The sequence below is a fragment of the Camelus ferus genome, chromosome 1 (assembly GCF_009834535.1).
Source record: "Camelus ferus isolate YT-003-E chromosome 1, BCGSAC_Cfer_1.0, whole genome shotgun sequence".
NCBI classification, from domain to species: domain Eukaryota; kingdom Metazoa; phylum Chordata; class Mammalia; order Artiodactyla; family Camelidae; genus Camelus; species Camelus ferus.
This window is the reverse complement of record NC_045696.1, coordinates 7,222,230-7,239,346: the sequence shown is the minus strand read 5'-3', so window position 1 is coordinate 7,239,346 and position 17,117 is coordinate 7,222,230. Positions and strand designations below refer to the sequence as shown.

General features: G+C 34.5%; 1 protein-coding gene across 1 annotated transcript in view; it reads left to right on the top strand.

Moving 5' to 3' along the window:
- DYRK1A (dual specificity tyrosine phosphorylation regulated kinase 1A) overlaps positions 1 to 17,117 on the top strand; it is a 128,658-nt gene that overhangs the window by 43,952 nt on the left and 67,589 nt on the right. Inside the window, 1 exon segment of the mRNA XM_032467019.1 lies at positions 3,440 to 3,525. Coding sequence (XP_032322910.1) covers positions 3,516 to 3,525 — 10 coding nt within the window. The 5' untranslated portion in view covers positions 3,440 to 3,515.

The following is a 17,117-nucleotide window of genomic DNA, read 5'->3' as shown; positions in this document are numbered from 1 at the left end:
TTAATCCATGGAGTCAATTTTTAGGTCTTTCAACTAAGTTTTCCTTGGTTTCACTTCTGTAGTTTATTTATTTGTTTTGTAGCTTATTAATTGGCATCTTCTGAACTATCAGACTTGTCATTCTAATCTCATTGTGCATTTTTATTTTTTCATGTGGGTTAAAATTTTAAATTGTGAATATATGAGAATATATGCAACACGTAAATTAAAAAAATAAAAACTCTGTACTTCCATCCAGTTTAAGAAAATAGTACCTACTAGTACTTCTGAATCTTGTATCATATTGATTTTTCCACCTGCTGCTTGTAACACTTCCCTACTACTTTATTTTGAAACTAGATAGAATTTTTAGTTTTGCATCAGGCCAAAACATTGTCATTACAGAATACATCAGCACCTGCCATTTAGTTTTTTAACTCCTGAGTTAATCTGGATTCGCCATATCATGCTAAAGCATTCATTTCAATTTTTTCCCATTCTAGTGTTTTCCAGATGTGTATTCTATAAATCTCAGCACAATAGTGCTTTTAATTGGGTGTCTTGATATCCTCGTCTCCCCAACCCTCCTTGAGAAAGAGAGACAGACGGACATCAAGAGACTGAGTCTGATACCTACCTGAGTGTACCGTGCACTTAAACTCGGCTTGTTGAAGTTCTAGTCTTGCTGCGGATGTGCTGTAGGTGAATTTTATGCGGTGATTTTCAGACAACTGGAAAATGGTTTGTAAGTTTAGCTTCAAAGACCACTTAAGATCAGTTCCTAGATTGCTCATAGACCATTATATTGCCTTTGGCAAAATTTGAGCTAAAACATACTGCAAAAGATTTTGAGGATTATGGGAGATTCCTGTGGTAAGGATAGTAGATACTTTTCACTGACATCTCATTTTGCTCCATAATTTGTGAATGACACCATTTGTGAGGGAAAAGATGAATGATTCACTGTAGGTTTTTCTCAGAAAAAAACTAAAATATGACTTTCTGGATTTTTAAGCTTCTTTAGAAAGAAAATTGTATGTATAGTTTGCAAAGTACACTTGATGTTTGCTGTTACCCACTTACTGTCATAAAACTCACATCTGATATAAAGTTATTTTTTGAAAAGTGACCAGCCTGAAAGATATCTTAGAGTAATCACTGGACTCTTTATTTAAAGTAATCTAAGGTTTAAAGTAATCTGAGGTTAAGACTCAGGGAGGTTATCATCAGTCAGTATGTGATCATTTAGTTGCTGCATATGTCATCAGCAAATTTTGTAACTTGTAGAGATTCTTTACTCTGCTAAAGGCTGCTTTTCATATGAGTAGTGATGAAGTGGATGATTTTTCTAAAAGATGTCATTTTTAGGGTGAGATCATTTTGATGATCCAGAGTCAGAAGCATTATCCATTGTACCACTGGCTCACCCATATTTCTTCCCTTTAGCTATTTAAAACAGTAATGAAATACTCTGTTAATTTCTAACAACTTTTAATAAAATGAAAAGAATACTAATGTCTTACTTGATTCTACTTTCTTCTTATAAAGTGCTTTTGTGTTAATAATAGCTTTTCCTGTTGAAACCATTGAAGTTGGCAGGATGTAGGTGTAGTAGCATTGTGGCATTTTATAGGTGAGGAATATGATGCTGAGTGCCTGAAGGGTTCAGAGATAGGTAGTTCATAGCTAGAGATTTAATTCACATTTTCCTTTACCATAGTTCATGCCAGAATTGTAAAGACTGACCATTTATGAGGGTAAAATTATTAGGAAACTATGTCTTTGAAGTAAAAATCTTTAATCTTGATGGTTTAAAGATTATTTTTGCAAATAAAACTGTTTGGTGCAATACTTTAATGTTCATTCATTTATCTATCTATACACTCTCCTTCCTCCGCCACGTTGGGTGCCAGTGGGTCTTATGTCTACGTTTTTACTTGATACCACAGCAGCATCTAAAACTGGAAAAGTGGTTCTTCAGGAATGGAATCTGGAATATAGGAAATGATTTCAGACACAGGCAATTCCTAATTTACAAGTAATTCATATATTTAAGCCCTTGTCCCTGAGCTCCTTTTCTCATTGCTGCTATTTGGAGTAGTGATTTTGAGCTTTTAAATACCTTCAGAAGTAGAAGGAGAAATAAGTAAAAAGCAGAAATATTTGGGGGCAATAAACAAAGACTCACCTATATTATGACCCATTTGCCTAAAAATGGTTTTTCTCAACTGCTTCAGTTATTTTGCAGCACTATTAGAATTCTGCCAATTAGGAGTTTATTTGGGGTACCTTCATCCTTGTTGAAAACTGCAAATGTTAAAGTGAATTACTTCAGTCCAGTTGATTTCTTCCTATCACATACCTGAAATGAACTACATTGAGGCAGTAGGAGATTTGGGTGGTAATTTAGGAACATACTTAGGGGAAAGGATTATTATTAGCAGGATGTTTGGAATGCTATCATGTAAAATTTAGGGAATTAAAGGCGTCAGGAGTTGGGATGGTGCTCACAAGGAAAATGACCTATTTTAGAGTTTGTCCAGATAAAGAGAGGATCTAGAATTGGTTCGGCTTCTGTGTTTCTTTTGCAGGGTCCCCAGTGCCCATGACCAGTATACTGTCTTTTGGGCTCAGGAGGTTTCTTTTGGCTAACCTGGGAACTTGGTCAAAATAAACAGCATTGTTTCATTAGAAATACTGACTGAATTCCACAGTTTCATTTTAAAAGATGATTTTTAGACCAAACTCATTTATGAGTTAGGTTTCAACCTGTGCTTGTGTTTGTCTCCTCTGTCGTCATGTGCTCCCAGTTGACAACAACCACGAGGTTGCTTTTGCTTTTCCATCAGTCATTATGGGATTTGCTGGCCGGTCATGAAATAGCAGTGGAAGTAACAAGTGGAAGTACAGTGAAAGAATTACCATAATAAGAGAAGCCACTCAAGAGAGCAGAAGAGGGCTTGTGGGCTTAGGGGAGCAGTTGTGAGCAGTGTCTCAGAACTTAATTTAATAATAGCATTGGTAGATTGGCATGTGATCTTTCCTATAACGTAACTTTCATTAACTCTGATAGTAAGCCACTGTGAAAAGTGAAGTTGCATTCATACTGATTTGTGAATTGATGTAGATTATACAATGTAAATATTTTTTCTGATAAATTATACAGAATAGTGGAATTTTGACAGTTATTTCATAGCTAGAAATGGGTGAAATTTTTGTTGGTAGTAGCCAGATCTGAAAACTTTTTCTCCCTGACAATTTAATACTTTATATTTTATGTATAATTGATTTTTGCTAATGAAAATTATTTTCAAGTAAGCTGAAATAAATGTTAGTTAAATGAATTTGCAATAATTTTATCTCTGTGTTTTGGGAATTATAGTTACATTAGATGTTCCTCAATTAGGGGTAATTGTCTTGCATCCTTATCTCTTATCATAATCTGTTTTTCTTCACACAGTGTTATAGTTTTGCTGCTGGACTCTTCCCTCCCTTCCCCCACCCCATCAGGATGATATGAGACTTGAAAGAAGACGATGCATACAGGTGACTCAAGTTTTGAAATACAGTAAAACTATGGCTGTCTGAGAGAATGTGGGGACTGGTGGTGTATTTTGAATGGGGGAGCTTTCTGATAAACAGCATTAGTGGGGAGAATTATTTAGATCAATAAATGCAAAGATAGTTGGAATATTTATTAAACTTTGGGAATCAGTCTGATAATCAGTGACTGGCAATGGTATTAATACAAATACAGCATAGTAATTGCTCGTACTTGACATTTTCAAAAGGGGATGGTTGGCTAATATATTGGTGAGAATTGAAGTATTTCTGTTTAAAAAAATAAAATATTCACCTTGATGGTTGAATGCATGTTTCCCCAAATCTCTGTTAGAATAGAGCAAATCTTTTAAAGGCATAGGGAGTAGATGGTAGTGGTATGTCTTAAATAAGACTCACACAATTAAATTAAGGATATTACACACATATGTATGATTCCTTAAAAAAATATGATCTGGGATTTTGTTTTTACTTTCTTGCCTGTCTCCTCCCGCTCTCCATCCCTTCCTCCATTCCTCTCCTTCTCCTTTCTTTCTTCCTTCTCTCCTTCTCTTTTATCCTTTTGTCACTTGAATATACAGGAGAAGCAGTAAAGAAGGCAGTTTTGAAAAGAATATTTTGGATTGCTTTATAGTTAATTGAGGTGATCTTATTCATATATGGAAAAATGGAGGCTGTTCCATCTGTGGCTGTGTTCAAACTCATGAAAATACAGTATAGCTAATGGGTAGAATGTTACTAGCTTTTAAACTTATATGTTCTTAAATTAGGTCAATTATGAGGCATTTTGTTGAACCAGGTGGCTTATATTTGTAGACCTGGTCAGAGATAGTCTTAACTTGGTTTATAAACTGTTTGAAAGAAAATGTGGTCTTTAATTGGAAAAGAAGTAACTACATAAATCTTGAATAGATACTTAATTACGTGGTTGGTGAAGGTGTTAAAGTTTTTGTGATTGGTTTTTGTTTTTGGTGATCTTTGTCTTCTAAAAGGAAAAGAAATGACCATTTTTTGATTTCAGAGTGGGATTTAAAAATGTCTCAGATGTGCCATCATGTATGAAGAAATGTGCTTGAATATATTTTAAATTTAATTATAGATCAAATAATATTTTACATTCATGAGGGACTCAAAGAATCTGTTGGTAATTGATTTTTGAGTAAAAAGTGATGGAGTAATCATCTCTGTAATCTATCTCTCAGGGGCACACATATATATTTGCCTACACATACTAGAGGTACACCACTGTACACATTCTGGCCGAGTGGCTGATAAAATCAATATGATGCGGAAGCTGAATATCACTGTCATAGAGAAATAAATAGGAATATTTACAGAAAAATTTAGAATTTTATGAAAATGTTGTCAGATTTTATAAGTGTGACCTTTTGGTGCGGGAAGAGTTTCTCATCACTGTCTGCTCCTGGCTTGCTCCTTGGGCACTCTACTGCACATTGGCTATACCAGGTAGATGCTCACTTTCAACTGAGGTCAGTGGAGGAACAGTGTATTTGGGGTGTCTCATAGATTTATCTATGAATATTAATGATGTTGGAGACTTTCCCTTAAGGAATTTTGAGATGGCAAAGTTACTATTTTACTTCTAGTTTATCTTCACAAGACAGAGACTTTCCAGATAGTTCTTTTTCTTAAAAGGCTTATGGATGAAATGAAATATCTAAAGAGTAAATACAATTTATAAAGGTTATCTAGTTAATTTTATGAATGCCAAAACACAAAAATTTACAAATACTAGATTTATGATACAATCCAATTTTAAAAATTATAAACATTTACTGGCTTATAAAGGAGAAAACCGAGAAAGAAGTCAGACTCTAATGTATATATTAGCTGCTGGTGTATTCCCTTTCAACAGTTTGAATGTTAACAATTGTTTCTGAATGTAAAATTAACAGCTTTCATAATCATCATTAATTAATGCAGTTTGCTCTTATTTTACTATACACACATTTGTTATACTTCAACTGATAGAATTTTAACACATAAAAGCTCATAAGGAGTTTTTCATTGAAAGTGGATCTTGCTTCCCCGGGCAGTCACAGTGTTGACTGCCTTACTCTCTCATACCATTTCGTTGATGAGGTGCAGGGTCAGGGGTGCTAGCAAGGACATTGAAGGATGCTTTGACTGATCTTTCAAAAGCCAAAGCTTACTAATAGATTTTTACTGAACAGCAAGGCAGAGTTAAAGTTTGATATATCTCTGGTACATGTGTATAAAGGTGTTCCTGTACTTGTTTAATTTGAGGGTATTTTTGCATATTTTAAAATATAGTAAGGATTTAAATTAGGTAAAATTGGATTATTTTTTGATTTTTGGAAGAAAAATCATTTGTGGCCAAACATTTTATTTGGCTAACATTTGCTTTGTACCAGGTACTGTAATAGTGCTCTGTTTATAAGGATTCCTGTGCTTAGGAATAAAGGAACACATTTCAGTTGGAAGAAGGGGCAGATATATAAACAAATTACACAATGAATGCTTATGATAAATTTTAAATACTTGTCTATTGAACGCAAGGCCTCTGGAGTAAAAGCAGAAAGTTCTCTCTGGTTAGTAGTAAAGGCTTCGCCTGGTACCCACATGCTGGTGTTGTGAAAATCTCCATTTGTGTCCCATGCTTCTCTTCTGAGCTTCAGACTTAGGTAACTGCCTCCTGGATGTCTCTCCTACACACAGTCCCTCCTCTCCTCTTTATGCCTGTTAGTAATGAGTAGCATCATTCTACCCAAGCACACCGTCATCCTGGGAACCTAGGAGCCGCTCTTAACCCCTTTGACTTAAGAGGTAACCAAATTCAGTTTATTTAGGACGTAGAAATCCCTTACTTATGAGATTAAATTTGGAAAATGCACTGCCCCAGACATCACCATGCACATTAACATAAAGGCTTTTGCATTTTCTTCAGTTTATTTGATAAGAGGACTTCCTTTCCCTTTTATTTCTTATTTATATCTATTAATGTCCAGGGGAACATTAATGGGGAAAGCTGTTGGATACGGCAGTTGATAACATTCTGTATTTTGTTGGGCTTCTTTAACAACTGAAATTGTTTTTTAACAATAGTGATAGGCTAGTCGTTTTCAAACTTGAAATAGTTCTGGAATATTCAGAACTGTAACTCTGAGGATGAATAACGTTAGAAATTTATTTTAAATTCTCCTGATTGGTTCATATTGTTTTTGTTATATTTCTGTGAATTTAAGTGCTTAAAACCATTTGATGTGACAGAGTTTTTAATTTTAGATTCTCTTACTCATTTTAAAGTGTGAGTTTTGTAGGGCAAAGTTTGCATACTTCTTCAGTGATCACAGGAGTATGGCATATTAATACAGAACAGTTAGAAATCAGATCTGTAAATTTAAGTAAAACCAGCTTCTTTAATCCCATTCATATACCAGGTGCATTGGGTAAATCAAATTGTGTGTACATTTTAATATTTTGGTGCGTATTGCCCATTTGCCTCCTTTTGGATTCATTCTTCACATAGTCCTGTGTGTCTGGTCTTTTAAAAATATGTTTTCCCTTCTTTAGCTCTCATTCATTTCTTAACCCCAAGCAGTCTGATTTTGTGCTTAATAATTCAATGAATTGATTGTTTCTGGTGAATGGTAAATCTAGTAGATTTATTTTGTTGTCAGGTTTTAATTTTTTCTCCCTGTTTACTAAGTAATACAATATCAGTGAAAAAAAGTTGAAATTGATAAGACTGTAGATAAGTGGAAGGAAACATAGTCGGAGTTCTGTTGCCCATTGCACAGTGGCACTTTCCCTTCCAGGATGCTGTTTCTGATGCCATTTTTGATTAAGATTATCCTGAATAATCAGGTTGGTGTGCTTGGGTAGAATCTGTTTTTGTATTGTTTATATTTTCTTTTATTGCTTAACATACATTGTGAACTTCCCCTGCATCATCAAAAACTAACCATAGTGATATGCTGTCCTTTTGAACTTGGAGCAAATTCAGAGCATTCAGAACCATAACTTTTTGAAGGTGAATTACTTTAGAAATTTATTTTAAAGTGTGCTGATTTGAGACTATTTCTCTGTATGTTCACTTCCTAGTTAAGTCGGGTATCTCTTATTAGACATCATTTTATACTCTTCTTTTTTAAGTACTAACATCTGTGCCTAAGTGTTTAGTTGTATGTTAAATTATTTTCTTGTAATTTATTCCTAGGAGTGTAAGTTAAATTATAAGGCTAGAAAAATTTTAAGGCCCTTCATACTACTGTTTAGAAAGCTATTTGGTTATAATACCAGTTTATACTCACTAGCGTTAGATGAATGTTTGTCTTTTAATTTATCATTGTGAGCATTGAGTATTATAGTTAAAAATTAAGTTTCTAATTCAGCTGGCAAAAAGAAGAGTCTTCTATTTTAGAAAACGTAAAAGTGACAGTGTATACTCAGTGGAGGAGAAAGTTCAGTTGCTTCAGAGATACAAAAAGTGACAAACCTCATAGAGTTCCCTAGATCTCTCCCCCCCAGGATTCTTTATAGCACATGGTTTTATTTAATGCTCTTATGGCATTTGCACAAGTTTTCTCATCATTTTTTTGGTCCCAGCTAGTCCAATTCTCAAGGTCAAAGGCCATGGCTCACTGTCTTTCTGTGCCCTATGTATGTCCAGCAGGGTTCCTGTGACATAGAAAGTCCTCAGTGAATACTTGGAAAAAAGAACGATTTTTGCCATTCTCCTAATGTCTAAACATATCTCACTCTCTTAATGTCTGCTTTAATAAATTTCTTCAAATGGTTTTAAGAGTTCACGTAATTTTTTGTTTTCCTTTTATGTTTCTTATTTTCATTAAGTTTCAAATTTTTAAGTGGAAGCAGTTAGTAATGATCACATCATGTATGTATCACGTAAGAGAATGTATGATATTCATAGAAAAGGCGATGGGAAACCTAAAGTTAGCCACATTGTAAAGTTGAATTTCTTAGACCATAATGCCTTTATTTAAGGCCTAGATGAAAGCAAATAGATTCCTATTCATTATTTTAGATTTTAGGGATACTTACCAAATGTACCTCCAGAAGAATGTTTGAGTTCTGGGAAGATGACAGCAGGGCATAATTTTTTGAATCTTCACAATTTTCCCTAGAAACAGTAATTAGGACAGCAAAAACAAATTCACTGACATCCTGCAAGACTGAACAGTATCTCCACAAACCCTAATAAAAGTAGGCTGGGGACAAATCTCCAATAACTACAAGACCTGTCAACATTTGTGAAAGGTGCAGAAGGAAGCAGCAGGTATCTGATGGACCTGAGAACAGGAGAAACCCAAGCTAGCTAATGAGAACTCCCTGGAAAGTGTGGCATGCAAGCTTGAAACCAGCAGCTGAAATTAAGAGTTTTTGCATTCCCGGGATACCAGGGGCCCATGATGAATTCTGTGGGTTACACCCATCTGGTTCCTATGAATTTTCAAAACTTAACTAGTTCAAGCTCCCTTCCTGGTCAAAGTCCCACACTAATGTAGACACTGCTGGCAATAGAATTCACATTAAGCAGGATGGAGGCAATGGGGGAAAAGGGACAAAACGCAGATGAAGTGGGGAGGTTAGTAGAGGAGACCTCATGTATGAGACTGTGTTTCTGTATTGTTCGTGTCCTCTTCATGAAAACAGAAGAGGACACCTACTAAAGCCAGGAAGACTACTCCAGTTTCCTAAAAGTTTTTCATTTTACATGAAATTGAGCAACTGCTGGGATCATGGTCAATTCCCCACAGAGTCTTCCTAAGAAAAAAGGAATAAGGAGTGAGTAATATTTCTACAGACAATGAAGACATACTAGCAAGAAATGTTCATAAAACAGGTGAAAACTATAACCAAATGTTTCAAAATGAACTCACAGAAATTTAGAAAATGATACAAATATGAAAGAGCAACATAAATTAAATCTGAGTAAGGAAATATTAAAAACGAAGCCTAAACTGTAGGGTACACAAGAGAGAAAAAACCCAACAGGAAATTACTTCAGAGAAACAGAAGATAAATAGAAGAAACAAAATTTAAACAAAAAAGAATTGAAGAAAAATAGATAAAGGAGCATTCTAGAGAAAGTGACATTTACTAAATAGAGGCAGAGTAATTTCAACATACAAATAAGAGTCTCTGAAGAAGAACCAAAGCAATGGAAATTAATAAATTCTGATAATTATAACTCAAGTAAATTTCCTGAAATAAAAAAAAAAGTTGGCCCCACTACATTTGGTAAGGGCATGTTGTATTCTTGGATAAATTGATCCAAATATGACCAACATGTAGACATACTCTTTAAACATTCTTAGACTTTAAAGAAAATTCTCGGGTTATCTAGGTAAAGACCAGAGTCTTTAAGGGAAGAATATTAGACTATCTGATTTTGATAGCAATGCTTTAGGCTGGAAGCAATCAAGTAACATCTAATATATGCAAGGAAAAGAAGGGAGAGCCAAGACTTTTATATCCAGCTAAACTGACTGAAGTGTAAAGACAGCAGACAAAATGTTAGGAACCGGAGTATGAATTTGGAGGCTGTTGGTATCTTTGAGCACTTCTTACGGTATCCACCAGAGAATAACCAAGTTACCTTGAAAAGTAACACTTTATTTTTTTCATACTGATATACTTGAAATGATTGTCTAACATCCATTTTTACATGAATCTACTAGAAAAAGATTTTGTTACAGTTATGCAAATTTATTGTTGAAAGAGATCTGAAATACTCTCTTCCTCCCTCTTCCCCATTAAATAAAACACGAAATGTTTGCCATTTTTTCTCTTTAAGGGCAGAGACCTTTCCCTGTCCTTCACCTTTTATATAAGTAGAGAGAGAGAGAGAGACTGTGTGTGTGTGTGTGTGTGTGTGTGTGTGTGTGTGTGTGTAAAAATAAACTTTGACGTTCTTTGATACGATTTACATATCATAAAATTCATGCAGTTTGAGTAAGTATGAGTTTTTAGTGAACTTATAGTTAGGCAGCTATCACCACCACAATCCAGTTAGTGTATTTTTAATTAAAAATAATTCTAGTTCAGATAGAACTTCTGTAAAGAAGAAAATAAAAATTATCAGTAGTCCAAACAATCAGAGAATATAATTGTATTTTTTTAGTTTATACATTATTGCAGATAACCTTATGTAAATGTAACTCCTTCAAACAGTATTGAGGAAGCAAAACTGGGTCATATTTTACTTTGTTTTTAGTCCTTTAAAATGTAAACATTTCTCCATCATCAGTATTCTTTATAGCATCATTTTTAATGAGTAGTTAGTATTCTACAAATCAGTTACTATTTAACCTACTGCCCATTGTTGCTAATTCATAATAATGTTTAAGTGGACAATTATTGTGGTAGTCTTTGTTTTCATTTTTGATTTGTTGCCTTAGGTGCAGTTCCTAGAAGTTGCACATGTTGAGTTAAAGAATATGTACATTTAAAAGTCTTAACTTTTGATGCATATTTTCAAATGTCTTTTTAAAGAACAGTTTATGCTTTTAACCACCTACAGAACAGAATTTTACCATACTCTAGAATCCTGAGTATTTAAAAGTATTTTCCAATTTGATAAAGTGTAACTTAATATTTTAATTTGCATTTATCTGAATTTTAAGTGAGAATGAATATGTTTTTATATCTTCTGTGAATTTCCTTTTACTGTGTTTTGCTGATATTTCACTTGAGTATCTTTTTAAAAATTTTAATTTTATCAGAGTTCCTCATTGACTCTTACTGTATGCTGGAAACTCTTCTAAATGACTTACATTTATTAACTCATTTTTTCTTGATGATAATTCTCAGATAGGTATGATGATTAGCCCAGCCAGAAATTAGGTAGTCTGCCCCAGGTCACACAGTAAGGATGGAGCTCAAATGCAAATCCAGGAGCTTGACTCCTGACTCTTAACCACTATATTCCTGCATTGTTAGTTACTTCTGACAAATTTTCCAGTACATTTGTGTTTTAATTTTGTTCATAGTATCATTTTATATAATATAAGAAATGTTAAGGTTTTGTATGAAGGGACTGGATCTTATTTATTAGTGTAATGCCTGGAACATAATCGCTTCTCAAATATTTGTTGAACAAATGAGAATAAACCCATTAACAATCTGTTGATGTTGGTGACCTTTTATTTTCTGTATTGTGTATTGTCTTTTAAAGGGATTCTCAGGGGCTTCATAAATAATTTACTCTTTGGTTTTGATAAGATACAATAAGCTTATCTATATTAGCTTTTCTCAGAAGTCTGTGGAAGTAATTACTGCTTTAGAAAAGAACATGTGTTTTTAAACAAGCAAATATGAGTTGTGAAGAATGTGTATTATCAACAGTGATTTGAATTGTGGAAACAAGTGAAATAAAATATTTGCTTTGAGTGTAGGAATAATTTGATGGAGTTTGGTTTTTGTAGTTTTAGAAAATGGATAGATCTGGCCATTATTTAAAACATTTTTTGAATAAATTTTGTTTTAAGAAGTAAGACCCTTTAAAAGGAAACCCAGACTAAAAAAGCTGATGTAAAAAGGTATTGCTTAAGGTTTGATAGCGTAGATCAACTACTCCGAAAGTATACGTTAAGACTGAATTTCTTTCTAAGAGCTTTTTCTCCCTTTTCCTTTGACATCAGGCTACTGTTTACTGGTCTTTCTTTAGTTGAGTCCTGTGTATCCTTTAAATGCTAGTCTTTTAAAAAAGTGTAGAGATCCATATTATTAAATAGGTCTGTGTTAGAGATTAGAGGGAAGCACAGATAAGTTCACTTGCATTTTGACACACCATCCACAAGATCCACATGGAATCAAGTACTCAAAAAGCAGGCACTTGAAAATGTAAATATTTGCCTTTGTATTACAAACCTAGATCTGCTTTGTATGAAGTTACAAAAACTAGAAGTATTTGTTGAATGCATGCTTCTTCTGTAACCTCCTGGTTACAACCAGTTTTTTTCCTCTTAGAGGTGGTAGTATTTTTTAGGCCATGCTCAACTGACATATTAAAGTCATATTTGTACATTTATTCTGTATTAGGCATTAATTACTCAATTTACAGGCATATGTTAATAAAACATAACCCATTCTGGAAGTAAAAAATGAAATACCAGTTTCCTTTTCCTCATTGTCACTCCTTAGTGGTAAAACTTTTAATCTTCAGTTTTTAAGTTCTTCCTTTGGTTACTTACATCACTTTAAATATAGTAATGTGTTTATAGATCTAATTTATTACTTAAAAAACTAATGATTGTCCTCCCAGAAAGATGAAATCAAACAGTTCCCTATGCTGCCTTTCTTTCTGCCAATTTCTGTTCTTTTAAATTTTTTGTTACTAAAATTAAAATCAGTTTCTCTTGATTTCCCAAGATACAAAGTAAGGGCTTTAGTACCCTTTCTTTTTACCTTGCAGCATTTATCCACCGGACAGTTACTTTTACATTGTATATAAGAATATACATTTGTGTACCTTTCCTTAACTGTAAATGAGTTCCGTGATTTTGTCTTGAGGTTCTGTTGAAAATTAAAAACAAAAAAACTACACTGGAAAAGCACATGGTATATTAGGACCCATAGAGAGGCAGATGTAGTATTATGTCACTAAGTTCGTCCCATTCATAGGAGAAATGTTAACCCTGGGATTGAAGGTGTAGTGCATGTCATGATGATTTTTTTTAAACATTTTTAATTGATTTATAATCATTTTACAATGTTGTGTCAAATTCCAGTGTAGAGCACAATTTTTCAGTTATACATGAACATACATATTCATTGTCACATTTTTTTCTCTGTGAGCTACTGTAAGATCTTGTATATATTTTCCTTTGCTATACAGTATAATCTTGTTTATCTGTTGTACATTTTGAAATCCCAGTCTATCTCTTCCCACCCCCCATCATGATGATTTTTAAAAAATGATTTAATTGTATGATGTGCATTCAACTTTTTACTAGGAAAATTTTAAAAAAAATCTCAAATGCAGGGTAATTGCTTATGACTCTTGTCACCTTAGATCTGTGTGAGGCCCTCTTTTTTAATATTTTAATAAAAACTGCTTGTAACCCCTGTTGTCCAACTCAAGATCCTGAACTCCCTCTGCCATTATCAGCTTCTCTCCCAAGCAAGAGGACGAGTGTGGGTTTGGCATTTGTGGTGAGACCCTGGACTGACGGCCTCAGTTCAGTGACTGTGAATTGGGGTCCTGGCAGGAGGGTTCTCATCTTCATTGCCCCGTTGAGGAGGTCCCAGTGAGCAGTATGAACTTGTGCTGCTGCCTGTCTAGCCCTTCCTACGCCGGTGGCTTAGTGTCTTCCAAGGCATTTCTTTGGGGGTGACTGTTTACCTGTGTTGGACTAGCTTAGACTCGGTGTGCTGACTGTGCGGTAGATACTTTGAGCTGGCGGGGGAGGCTGACCACGCAGCAGATAGCTGTCTAGTAATCAAGCCAGCTTCTGCCCCTCCTACCCCAGTTTTCACTTTCCACCCAGAATGGTACCTGCTACTTCTGCTGACGTTCCTAGTGTCAGCTTTCAGCTCTGAGTCTTTCTGATACTCCTTTGATTATTGGTGTGATCCTATTAGCCATTTGTCTTGAAGAAATCTTACAGAACCTTTGGTTCACTGGTATGTCTCCATCCCATGCTTTAAGTTATTGATTTTATTTTTGTGATTCTACTGCTGTGTTGGTGGGTATTATGGAGGATATGAACAAGTGTGCTCAGTCTATCCAGTGCTCTAGATTTTCTTTTTAACAGCACCCTCCTCCCTCAATTTAGGAAACTGAGCTTCAGGGTGTAGTATTGGCTCTTTCTCTTGTTGGTCGTCCTAAGGGATTTTTTTCAAGCATTTCTCCAATTGTGGCTATCCTTGGTTCTATTTACCTGGGAATTCTGGTAGTATATATTAGGAACTCGGTGGTGGCATTCATGATCCCAATAAAACCTTCCTTCTGCCATCCACCTGTGTAGTACACAACTTAAAGTTGCCCAAGTGAGAAACAGCTCTCTTGAGAGTCAACACCTGTACTTCAGTTTCTGCCTTTGTGGCTTTTGGTTTGAGTTGTTTGGAAGCATTGTTTTCTCTGTCCTTGATCTGTCCACCTTTTGCGCATTACCTCCTGTGGCCACTCCTTGTTACCTTGGTTTCAGCTGCTTTGCAGGATGGCTGCTTGTCTCAGATGCTTCACACCCAAGCCTCTTGGAAGTGCATGTTTTATATTGTTCGTTTTTAAAGTCAGACTGACTGTAACCCCTAATTGTGTTATAACCCTAAATCTGTCCACCTGATTTCCCATGACATGGAAATTGACAAGAAAATACTTAATGCAGTTTGTATGGGTGAAGATGCTTAAGAAAGATGAAACTATTGCTGTATTTTATTATCTTGATAGGCATAATACAAAAAGGGGTTTTAACCCCAAAGTTAATTTGTGGGGATTTTTTTTTTGGTTTGTTTTAGCAGTGTGAATTAATTTGGATAACATTTAGCTAAATGAAGGCTTGATTAGTCAGCTAGTAGATTTCCATGATAATTTGATGAGGGAGTAAAGCATACATATTGTGAGTTGAGTGAGAATTCATAGTGTTTTGAGTGCCTTTTTTGTTTTTGGGAGTGGAAGTAGAGGAAGAGGATGGGACCATTCACCAAATATGAATTAGTTGATCCACAAGTGTAGTGAATAGTCCAAGGATTTAAAAATTTATGTCAATAATCCAGTTTTAAATAACCATTTACCTTCTATTTTTACAAGCAGATTGATGAGAAGGAGGAAAAAGCATCAGGATTGCTCTTAAGTTGGAGGGTATAGACATCTACTGGACTGAATCTTTTGTAAAAGGTGTCCAGCAAAATAGTGTGATGGCAGCCTCACTTTGTAGAATGAGGCATTACAAACCTGACCAAAGTAGTTGCTCACAATTTTTTGAATATTTTTTTCCAGATTAGATGGCTTCAAATTAAAAAAGGAAAATGCAGTTTAATTTACTTGCCGTTTTTGAAAACTCTAAAGCTACTTTGTATTTCTCCCTAAAATACAAAATCATTGGTATGGTGTAATTTGTCATTTGAGATGATCTTGAATGATTTATTGCTTGGCATAATGGTATGTTACACATTGAGAGGATAGAGGCTGTTTGTATTTCTTGAGCATCATTCGTTGCAGATGAGAAGTTACCAGTTACATATTCTAAATATGTTTTTTCTTACAATATAGGGGAGAAAAATGCAACTGAAACACTGGATTTTTAAAAAGTTAATGATTAATTGTATACTTAGAAAACTTAATATTTTCTATACTAGGAACTCTAAAATATATATTTTATGTAATGAAGATTCTAATTTAGTGGGTTAACTATTTTTAAACATTTTAAATGTTTAATTTCTGATTCTAAAAGTAGTACTCATTGATACTTTCCTAAAACTCTGCAATTTAAGTAGCTTTTAAAAGAACTGATGATAAACTAAACAACATTTAAATTCATGATGTTTTATCCCAGAGCATCTGTCACTAACAGATGATGTTTCCTTGTGTCTCTGGGCCCCGAAGGAAGATAAGAGTGCCAAGGTTTTAATTTTTTTTTCTTCTTCAAGGATGGGAAAATTTTGTCGTATGAAGAATATTTGAGGTGGACCAGGAAGCAGTCTTTGTTTACATGGAAGATACCTTTTTAACTGCTATAGACTGGAAGACAAGGCTGGATTAGGAAACCTTTATCAGTGTGGAGAAAATAAGAGAGGCTTGAACCTGGGAGAAATGACCAAGATATTAAAGATTTATGGGCAAGAGTATGAATGAAATTGGCTTAAAAGTCTTTCCCTTTTATTTCTCTTTTTGCCTTTGTCCTTAGGAATTAAATGAGGCTTATAAGGATTCTGAGTAGTTCAAAAACACACCAAAGGATATCTAAAGTTTGGAGTAAACCAGAATTGAGTCTTTCATAGAATGGATTAGATGCATGGGGTTAGAGTGATTTTTCAACCCTTTCTTAAGCAAGCCTTGATTTTTAGATGCTGTAGTCATATGATGGTGTGGAGAATGATTCTGAGCTAATCTTTAAAAAATATTTATTTAAATATATTTTAATATGAACAACAAACCAAGAAACTTACTGGCACTTGACTGATAAAGACTATTCGTGGATACTGTTAGAAGATTATTTGGGAGGACTTTGATTTTCAGCTGTAAGGTCTTATGCACTATTTTTCTTAAAGTTTAGTTTTTTTGTTTATAGAACAGGGGGTTACTGTTAGATGGTTTTTCAGATTTCTTCCAGCTTTAAAGTTCTTCCCTCTAAGAAGATGACTCTGGTTTGGTTTTATTGGACTTTTAAAAATGATTTTCATCCAGAACCTCTAAGTAAGAGAGAACATGAGAAGAAATTAGGAGACAAGTATGTGTGGTGGGTGCTTAGAGAGGTGGGAAAAGTGGCTTCAGTTTTCGTAAGGGGGGAGATAATTTGCAGTGATAGAGATAGGGTGAACATGTTTTCTTTGAATTTGATGCTTGAAATCTGCTCTTTGTCTTAATTCAGTATTTTTTTACAAATGCTGGAAGTCTTTCTGGAGACATT